This window comes from Etheostoma spectabile, chromosome 13 (assembly GCF_008692095.1).
Source record: "Etheostoma spectabile isolate EspeVRDwgs_2016 chromosome 13, UIUC_Espe_1.0, whole genome shotgun sequence".
NCBI classification, from domain to species: domain Eukaryota; kingdom Metazoa; phylum Chordata; class Actinopteri; order Perciformes; family Percidae; genus Etheostoma; species Etheostoma spectabile.
The window spans coordinates 7,771,502-7,781,923 of NC_045745.1; the positions used below are offsets into that span (position 1 = coordinate 7,771,502).

The 10,422-nt window shown below is 37.9% G+C and overlaps 1 protein-coding gene across 3 annotated transcripts; it reads left to right on the plus strand.

Moving 5' to 3' along the window:
* The first annotated feature begins 1,713 nt into the window (after positions 1–1,713).
* Positions 1,714–9,569, plus strand: LOC116701054 (uncharacterized). Of its 3 annotated transcripts, XM_032534615.1 has the most exons (17): positions 1,726–2,410; positions 3,412–3,499; positions 3,580–3,777; positions 4,287–4,376; positions 4,583–4,975; positions 5,071–5,172; positions 5,365–5,597; positions 5,699–5,877; positions 5,991–6,084; positions 6,301–6,648; positions 6,912–7,029; positions 7,119–7,210; positions 7,298–7,412; positions 7,493–7,594; positions 7,787–7,954; positions 8,290–8,466; positions 8,578–9,568. In XM_032534615.1, exons 7-17 carry the CDS (start codon positions 5,520–5,522, stop codon positions 8,787–8,789), a joined length of 1,683 nt encoding a protein of 560 aa, XP_032390506.1. In that variant the 5' UTR covers positions 1,726–2,410; positions 3,412–3,499; positions 3,580–3,777; positions 4,287–4,376; positions 4,583–4,975; positions 5,071–5,172; positions 5,365–5,519; the 3' UTR covers positions 8,790–9,568. The 3 variants fall into 3 exon arrangements, with proteins under 3 accessions (XP_032390508.1, XP_032390506.1, XP_032390507.1); XM_032534617.1 differs by lacking the exon at positions 7,493–7,594 and having other exon boundaries at positions 1,714–3,499; positions 8,578–9,569; XM_032534616.1 differs by having other exon boundaries at positions 1,726–3,499; positions 4,287–4,975.
* The last annotated feature ends 853 nt before the right edge of the window (positions 9,570–10,422 follow it).

Sequence of the window (10,422 nt, forward strand, 5' to 3'; positions counted from 1 at the left end):
TATTTCATCATAATTGCATTCACTGTTTAGATCATATGGGATACCCGACATTTCATAACATTTTTCAATAATTTTTGCATGTTCATGGGCACTCTTTGGTTGTTTTTCGAGCAAAGTTAATAATGCATCATCGTCATCATCACCGGTATCCATTATTTCATCATAATTGCATTCACTGTTTAGATCATATGGGATACCCGACATTTCATAACATTTTTCAATAATTTTTGCATGTTCATGGGCACTCTTTGGTTGTTTTTCGAGCAATTCTAGTAATATATCACCTCCATCATCAACGCGGTCAGATTTCCCTAAATGATTTGATTTCTTTTTTTTTTTGAGCGGTGGATCCATTTCTGTTTAAGTTGATGATACTAATCTACAACATTAGTGTTTTCTATTTTTTTTTTGATAGCTGGAACTTGATAATGTATTTTAATTGCTCCCAAAGTTGCGTTGCTAGTTCTTTTATCTGTACCTCTAATGCTGCATTTTTCTCTAAAAGATTTTTGATTTGATTGTTTGTGTTGCGTTGGATATGCTCTATTTTAACATTCAGAGGATTAATCACATGCGTCGTTAGGGCTTCTATCTGTTCCTCTAATGCTGCATTTTTGTCTAAAAGATTTTTGATTTGTACATTTGCATTACCTTGGAAATTATCTATTTTAATATTCAGAGGATTAACCACATGCGTCGTTAGGGCTTCTATCTGTTCCTCTAATGCTGCATTTTTGTCTAAAAGATTTTTGATTTGCTCGTTTGCGTCACCTCGGAAATTATCTATTTTAACATTCAAGAGATCAAATTTAGAATCGGATGGGGTTTGTATATGGCTAGTTTCACCGTAAGAATTGAGAAGATCTTCAACGTCTGACAATGTGATGGACTCGTCTGCTGATACTACTACTGATACATCCTGAACAAGTGGATTGCTGGATATAGAACTCTGATCTGACTGATAGCTACTATCACTTGATACATTCACAAGGACTCATACAATATTGGAATGGTTAAATTACCCTCTGGATATCCTGAAGGGTGTAGAGGAAATCCACTCCCATTTAGATGTCCATCATATCCTGTCACCAGCTGCAGTGTGTCATCTCTCTGATTTTGTAATCCTTCGCCTCAAGTGATGTTTGTCATGTGTAGATCAAGTTCATTCAACACATCTGGCCATTGATATGCCTCGGTGTGAAACTGCTCCACACTTTCCACAGGATGCAAGACGTCTGCTGGAGGTGTCTGCAGATGGGGTGTGATATCCTAAACACAGAAAAGAACAATTAGCATCACGCAATACACACAGACAGACAGACAGACACTAGACGTTTAAACACACCTTAATCACCACATCCTGTTCCAAGATACTGTTCCTATTTCTAGTAAGAACGTCCTGACATCTGTCCAATTGGCGAGGTGGGCAAAATTTCTTATTTGATGGTTTGTTCCGTGACAGCTGTAAGACAGATACATACATATATGTATTAAACCATTCTACATTTATTTATTTTTTGTTTAAAAGAAAAAGGGCACAGCATTTTAACTATTGTATACACAAAGCAAACAGTTTTTGACTCTAGTATCCAACTCACCCCAATATGCCTTTTTGTGTCCTTTTTAAGCGGTTTAAATGAGTCAAGCTGGAACACCTCACGTCTTGAACAACACGTTCTCACTCCCAAGTCGTAACATGTGGACGCTTGGTCAGGAACCCTTGGCGTAACATTTCAACGTAATGGGCACCCCTCGAAGTAATATTTTAACGTGCAGGGAACTCCTATAGACTTTAATGGAGCCCCGTCCTCGTAAAATATAGACGACAGGGGACCATGACGTTTCAGATCTCGGGGATGACTGGCCCACAATAGGAATAAAAAATAGCATAATAAATGATATGTATATAACATTTAAACACATAGAGAGTGGCAAAATAACAGCTCCTCCATTTTTAACAGCCGTTTTTTAGTTTAACGTTGCTCTATAAATAAGGTTTTCGCCAGAAGTTTTGGCGGATATTGCGTCAAACTGACGAGCTATAGGCATTATACACTGTCGATAGTCGATTAATTAATTTATTTTTGTCTTTGCATAGCTTCATTTAAATCTGGTTTAAATGTTTAAATGTTTAAGAAACGCATTTGCCATTATTTCTACGCTGGCATATTTAGTGTTTTCCTATGTGGATAGCGGTGCCGCCCAACTAGACGGAGCGGCATCCTTGGCGTCGCGCACCGCTCGGAATAGCCGCCGAGCGCGGCGCTTTCAGCTTTGACTTCATTGCCGCTGACCTATCAAGGCGCGACCAATGGCTGAGCCAAGAAGCAATGATGACGTCCCTGCGCTGGTCGTGCATCTATGCACTGCGCGCCACTCGACGCACAGATCTGCACGCGTTTTCAACTTGGTAAGTAAAATACAGAAGTACAATTATCCCCACCGCTACCTAGTTAGCTCAATAAGTTGTAGTTCAAACCCTTCAACGTGCAGGCTAGCAGTCTAATGGGACGATGAATGATGTAAAGCGTTAATAAAAATACTAGCTAGCTCCAACAAGTGAAACCTACAGTAACGTTAGCGGTAAGGTAACGTTAGCTGCTGTTAGCAAATCAAGTGTTTCTTTATGCCTAGCTTATTGCCACATATAACCTCATAACGGGTACAATCATGGTCTCACCTAGCACCTAAGCACTAACTTTGAAAAGCCATCCCTAACTTTGATTGAAAATACTCTAACAGCAGATTAACTGTTTTGACTTTACTATTGTGCTATTCCTGAATTGTCTACAGTAAAATGAACTTGATAAAGCCTGATAAGTTTTCCTACTGCTATTGTCTCTCTTATTCCATCTCAACATGTGCTTAATGTAATTAGCCATAACAGTAGATTTACTAAAATATTGGCCAGATGTGTTGGTGAAGTAGTGGCAGAGAAACAGTAAATATGTTGTTTAGACAGTTACAAAATGCAGTTTGTCTAATATTTGTCAGTAAGTTTATAATCACACAGTGTAATAAATCAGTTACTAGTTCATAGTAAGTTTTTACTATGCCTAATTAAGATAATTTTCTCTAAGTTGGCATGGTGGCTTACGGAATTATTTAATTACTTTTTTATAAAGGATAATAATTACAATTCCAGCCACAGATAAATGACATTTTGTTTAAATTAGGCTTTTTGCAATTGCTCAAATTGTATCTTATTTGTGTTTCAAATCAACTTTATTCTTTCTGTACTGAAAGGATTTAAATTAGAGGTTTTTCTGAGTAAATGAATAGAGCTGATGTTACTTAATGCTGCCGTGTACTTTTCTGGTTCAGTAAAACCATGAGCTGTTGTTAACAATTAATGCCTTATTTTAATATCACAGTAAAAATAATCCTTATATATTTTATTCTCATTTGCAGAAATGACAAAACCCAAACTTCTTAATGATGACATCCCCGCAATGCTCTTGCATCTCCACTCAACGCCTCTGCACACACTTTCAACTTGGTAAGTAAAATAAATAGGCACAATTATCCCCACAGCGACCTAGTTAGGTCAATAAGTGTTTGTTCAAACCTTTCTTTCAGATCTGAACGATTACCTGCTTGATGAAAAACTTACTGATGACCTCCAAAATGCTGATGAACTGCTTGCTGAGCTGCAGAAAGAGAAGGCAGCACTACCAGCTAGGACATCCACGTCAAAAGTCAGGTGGAGAAAGAGAGACAGTGATGGGAATGTACTCTATGCAAGGCCAAGGTCACGCAGGAATCAGTCAGAAAAAGGTCAGCATTGTTTTTTTCATTCATGATATTTTCAAAAGTGTTTAGGCATTTAAAACTGAATATCAAGGGATACATTCAGTTCAAATGTTTGCACCTCGGATCTTAATTGAAATAGATAGCCTACATTAAGGTTACTACTACATACTAATACGGTACAACCTATAAAATAAGCTGATAAAAGTTAGCTTCATTGTGCCGGCTGGAACAATATTTTTTAGAAATCTTGTTATGGATGGGCAGTATAATCTCTTACAAGATGTCAACCTTGGTAAGGCTTTGTTTAAAATGGTTTATTTATTAGTTGATAATAGCTCACTTATTTTTGAATTTGCTTTTACAACGAGCATTTGTGTTTGCTGCCATTGTCTATATATTGTTGGATATGCAGATAACCAACAGTAGTTGGATTTTGCAACTAAATGAACAGTTGTGAACCAGCCTAGGCACTAGCCATGGTGCAAGGATGACATTTTTAATGTTATCAATGTTGATGTGAGTTTTTTGTACAGCTGGTGATCACACGCCTAATCCTCCCTGCAACACTGCTGATCATGGCCCTAACTCTGCTTCAGAGACTGCTTCAAAGACCATCTCTGCTGGTATGTAATAATTTATATAACATTCAACATGAACTGTTAAAATAAAGTCTCCAGAAAAGTTTTATGGTAGTATAATTGTCCCTTAATTAAGAATTTTCCTTTTGTATGGCTGTTTTTTTTGCAAATGAAACGATGAGCAAAACCATTGTGAAACTGTATTTTTTTTTAATTCTTATGTACTTTTACAATTTTTACAATTGTAACAGAATGTCTTGTGCAAGATCTACAGTACTCCTTGAGTGTCTCTGATGATGAGATACAAGAAGCTGCAGTTGACCAGGGAGCTCCTCTGGCTTCTGTGGATTGGAGCACTCGTAACGCTCTCTTTTTTGAGAGATGGAGGGCAAAGAGACCTTACCTTGTAAATAGCATGCTGGCACAGGGGAACGTGGAAACAAAAATCTGCAGTCAATGTGGGATCAACTGTGCAGCTGTCAGATGCAGAGACTGCTTACCATGTCCATTCCTCTGCGCTGAATGCGACATCAGCCGGCACAACAAAACCTACATCCTTCACAACCGGGATGCTATGTGTGCTGGTTTCTTTCAGCCATTGCCTCCAACCAGTTGCGTTGTGGATAATGCTGTTACACACTGTGGTAAGTTATGGACTTTTTTGTGAGAGTGTTTATTCTGTATGTCTAATTGTCGCTAAAGATGAATTATCCAAACCCATTTGTGTAATGTTTTTTAGTACGGCTTTTGCCTATTGAGATGCCTGTCCAAATCTGTCGCTGTCCACCAGAGGCATTGAGGGTCATCCAAGGAAAGGCAGTTGCTTTGGTCACAATAAATGGTAATTATGTGAAAGATTTCCTTTTGTCCAGTTAAAAAAAAAGATTCATATTCAACAGACACAATAATGTAATATCTTAAAGAAATGTGCACATCAGTGCCAAGTCACCAAGCTTTATATATGATGCATACAACATGGAATTCTAACTTTGACAGTCATAACATTACAGTGGAGGTAAATGTTACTTTGTAGGACGGTATGATCTCAACATGCCAGAGCTAAGCTGCGAGGGATGCCAGGCTACTTGGACTGCATAAGTGGATGACCTTATACAAAGTGGCTACTGGCCCGCCACCCTCAATTTTGCGACAGTTTATGAGGAAGACTTATTTTTTACTTTTGAGAGCATGAAGATGGCATCACCTGGAATGTCCTGTCAGGCATTTCTACGAATGCTTGAGAAGCGGACTGTTCGCTTTGGCCGTGTCAGTATTTCTTTCTTTATTCTGCAGCATCCTACATTTTTTATGTTTTGATATTAGAAGTTCTTTTTCGAATTGTTTTGTGCTGTTGTTTTTTTTAATAGACTGGAAAGCTCTCATCTGACAGCTTTCAGAAAAGCTTTTTTGAATGGGCTGCTGTTCAATATGAAGTTGATGCCATTTGCAAAGAGGAGCAATTTAGCTGTCCTGCCTGCACTCCAGCAATGCTTGCCGTCTCGGTTGACGGAAACCGCAAGCTTTATCGTTTCAAGAGTACAGCACGGTATTTACTTATTAGCACATGTGTATTAATGACCGGTAAAATTGACATTTATGTATTGTACAACCTTTTACTACACTATATCCTAAAATGTTAACTCTGTTGTTGTTTTTTAGATCAGAGGAGCGGCCGATCTTTGATGGTGTCTTCATTGCTAATGATGAAGATGTGACCAGATTTGTGGACCAAGTACACACCAAAACCAAACATGTAATTGCACTTCTATCTGAATATTTAAAGTCAATGACATAATAAGTCATAGTCTATCAATATTGTCATGTATTGTGATATCTACCTGTATACTTGAATTTAAAAAAAAAGCCATTAATGCTAATTTGTTTCTTGCCCACAAAATATTATTTAGAATTGTTCTCTACAATGACTGTTGACAAGATCATTTGTCAATTATGATATTCTACAATGTAGGTCACTGGAAAAGGCATTTGTGGTGGGGAGTGGTTGGCAGCCCGAGAGACTTCCTGCAGATCTAGGAGTAAGGTGGATGAGGAAGGACTGGAGCTGGCAGTTTGCAGGCACGGTGTCTTGCTGTCTGCCCTTAATATGTTTAGGGGTGAAATATATGCATACCCCATGTTCTTACAGAACCAGCTTGCGCCCAAGCACGACATAACCTTCTTCTGTATGGATGTTGCATGTAAATACTGGCCCTACCTACAGAGAGTTTGTTTGGACTGTCCAGAGCTCCAGTCTCTTCAAAACATGAGGCCCTTCCTGTCGGTTTTGCATGCTAAAGCCCATGACTTCAAATGTGAGGTTGGTGTAGTGCACAATATTCTTATACAATGACATAAAATCCCCAAAAGTGATAAGAAATAACAATTATATACCACAGTAACACAGTAGTATTTCTGTGTTTGTGTATGTACAGAATGTTTTTTTTTTTTTCTTGCATATTGTGTCAGTTTGAATTTTGATTAGGCTTTAGTTGAATTCAAGGGGGCTTTTGGGACTTGCTGAATGTATTTGGTTGTTTTTACTGAATGCCCTTGATATTCAGTTTGTGTCCCTCTGTCCAGGTAAAATGGAGTGGAGCCAACCAAGATGGGGCTGGTTCGACATTAGGGGAGGAAGTAGAGCAGTGTAATGCGTTTCTCTCCAGAATAGCGGTCACTACAAAGCACATGTCAAAAGCAGGTACCATATAATTGTACCTTTTATTTATAGAAGAAATTACATTTAATTAAAAGGATATTCTTGCAGAACAAATCTCTGTGCCCTTGCAGGACGCAATGACATGCTTACACTCCTCTCCATGAGATGGAACCAGCAGAAGTTTCAAAACCTGGCAAATTCTCTTTCCCAAAGATACCATAAGGTAGATTAAAAGTGTGTAAAAACATTGTCATGGCTCAAGTTTCTGTGATATATACTGTACAGATTATAATTACCTAATTAATTTTAGACTTCTAGAGCTCTAAATGTCCAGTTGGGGGACCTGGAAACTCTGAAAGCCAAGCTTCAACTGCAAGAAAAAAACATGGAGGAATTTGTGCAAGATGTGAAAGACTGGGCAGATGGTGAGATAATTCTAAACATTGTCTGACATAAAGATTTAATCTTTTTTTATATTGGTGCTGTGTTATTCACTTTTTGTTAGGAGAAACAAACCACCAAGACACGACACAGGCTTTGTGTCAGAAGATTGAGGCCCTCACATCAAGTATAAAAACAAGATCTCAACGCCTCTACAAAACAAATGGTATTTTAACATTTAAGTCTGAAATGTTTCCATAAGTCCATAAAGTTCTAAACGATAGTGTTGATTGTTGATTCAAGTATATTCTCCACATTACAATGAACTTTAATATTGATAGTGAATTTGCTGTAATTCCAACAACGTAATTTACATTATGTAGTTAACAGATAGTGTTTTTTATTTTTTGTTTCACAGACAGCAACAAATGTCGACACAGAATTAGACGGAAAATAAGGCAAGAAAAGACCACTTTGCAGACCATGCTAGCCAAGTACAACAGCCTTGTAACACCCGAGCAAGCAGTTTGCATGGATCATATTCTGGACACAGAACATCCCTGGCCTTGGCAAATAACACAAGAAGGTACGCATAATATGTATTCTGTTCGTGCTATAGTATCTATAAAGTAAGGAATCACTGTCTGTGTCTGTTCTTTGCTTTTCTCAACAACCAACTCATCCCAATAACGAGGTGGGTTATTGCTATGTCAAGTTATTTGGATGTGAAATGTTAAAGATTTCATTAAAAGACATTAACCTCTCCAAAATGGTGTTTGACTCTGGAAGCTGTGTGCCTGCAAGCGAGAAAGCATTTTTTTCTACAGGCACCACAGTAGTGCATGTGAGGGAGAGAAATGATCTCTGAAACTACATTGTTTGTGCAGTGGTCATTCTCATCTACACACGTATGTGTTACAGGCGCTGTTGATTTCAGCACAAAAAAGGAAGTCTTTGATAGGGTCATGGCAGTTCGAAGGCTTCAAGAGGAGAAGAAGATCCTTGTCAAAGAGATCAAGCAGCACTGGGATTCTCTGAAGTCCCATGCCAGAGTCTTGTCTGAGTGGTCTTTCCATCAGAGTGAAAACACCCAACAAGGTAAATGTGAACATCTATTTGAAATGTTTGTATCACGTTTCATAAAGTCATGTTTAATTTTTTTTGACTTGTTGCTTACCTGTATAGTGACACATTTTGTCCCTTTTTAAGGACATCTCACAGAGAATGCGAAGAAGGGTGTCACTTGCCTCATCCGCAGAAGGCTGAGGCAAATGAAAGAGCTGCAAAGGCGTGCAAGAAAAGTCTACCTGCATGTCCTGTCTAACCCAGAAAATGACAATCAGTTTTTTTGCACTACAGATAGTTCAGATGAATTTGACTTTAGCTCGGAAAGTTCAGACTCCGATGTTGACGCTATGTAAATACTCTTCAAAAATACTAAAATACTACTACAATGTCATTGCACCTGATTTGATTACATTTTATCTTAAACCTACCCCAAATACCGCCAACAATCTAAGACTACAAATCACAGCACAAAGACTAAGCATAGCCTAGTGTTAAACAGTGGTGGAAGTATACATATCCTTTATTTCATTAAAAGTACTAATGCCACACTGTAAAAATACTCTTTTACAAGTAAAGGGAAACGAAAATGGTAGGCCAACAAACACGGAGTAAAGGAATAAAACAAAATCTGTGCTAAATGGAAGGTGGACATAATTAATGTTGGCTACTGATGTACAACCACATTGCACATTGTTATTTTATAAATTAAATAAACAAAATGTTAGGGCCAATTTGGGGTCAGTTGGACTACACTAACGTAGTGGAGTAAAAAGTAACATATTTTCTCTGAAATGTCGCGGAGTAGAAGTAGAAAGTGACATAAAAAGAAAAGACTCATAAAGTACAAGTTCCTCAACATCTCGAGTGAAGTACAGTACTGGAGTAAATTTACTTAGTTACATTCCACCACTGTTGTAATGTTTTAAACATGTAAATAATTATTTTTGAATGTACAGGCAAAACTCATTTTTTCCCTGTATTGTATATGAATGTGTTCCCTTATGGAAATGTTTTGCATGATGTTTTTTTAATAAATTATGAACGAAACGTAACTTAAGTTTTGACTTTTTTAATGTTTTATGCCATTATAACTTTGTTATACTGCTGAAAAGAGATTGAGGCGCTCTTCCTTCTTCTAACAATGGCCATAACTGTGCTTTTGAATTTGAGATGCAAAATGTGCAGATAGAGTGACAAATGAGTCTACAGTAAGTAACAATGTGACAGGCCGAAATGGCTTGGTGATAGGAGGTTTAAGAGATCACTGAATAAATTATAATTATAGAACAGTCTATTTATTTCTGAATAGATTACATTACAAATCAAAAGTTACATCCAGGACACTATGACATTATAGGTCCGGGCCCGCCCATTTTGACCCAGGCCTAAAGTGAGTAGTGAGTGATTTTCATTCTAGCAGTTCATCCAATAAGCAGCCACTGACAGTGTAGTGAGAGTGAAAGAGCCGCTGTGCAATTTGCTTCAGTCTGGCTACATATCACTTTCTTTGTTGTTTTTAATTGTAAGAACAGTACAGGCCAAATGTTTTAACACACCTTGTCCTCCAATGAGTTTCCTTTATCTTCAGGACTATTTCCATTGTAGATTGTCACTGAAGGTATCAGAACTATGAATGAACACATGTGGAATTATGTACTTAATAAAAAAGCGGAAATAAGTGAAAACATGTCTTATATTCTAGTTTCTTCAAAGTAGCCCCCCTTTGCTTTTTTGATAGCGCTGCAAACCCTTGCTGTTCTCTCAATGAGCTTCATGAGGTAGTCCCTGAAATGGTCCCCCCCTTATTAATGGAGTTGGGACCATCAGTTGTGTTGCACAGAAGTCAGGTTGATACACAGCCAACAGCCTATTGGACGACTGTTACAATTCATATCATGGCCAGAACCAATCAGCTAAGGGAAGAGAAACGAGTGGCCATCATTAATTTAAGAAATGAAGGGCAGTTGGTCCGGAAAATTGCAAAAA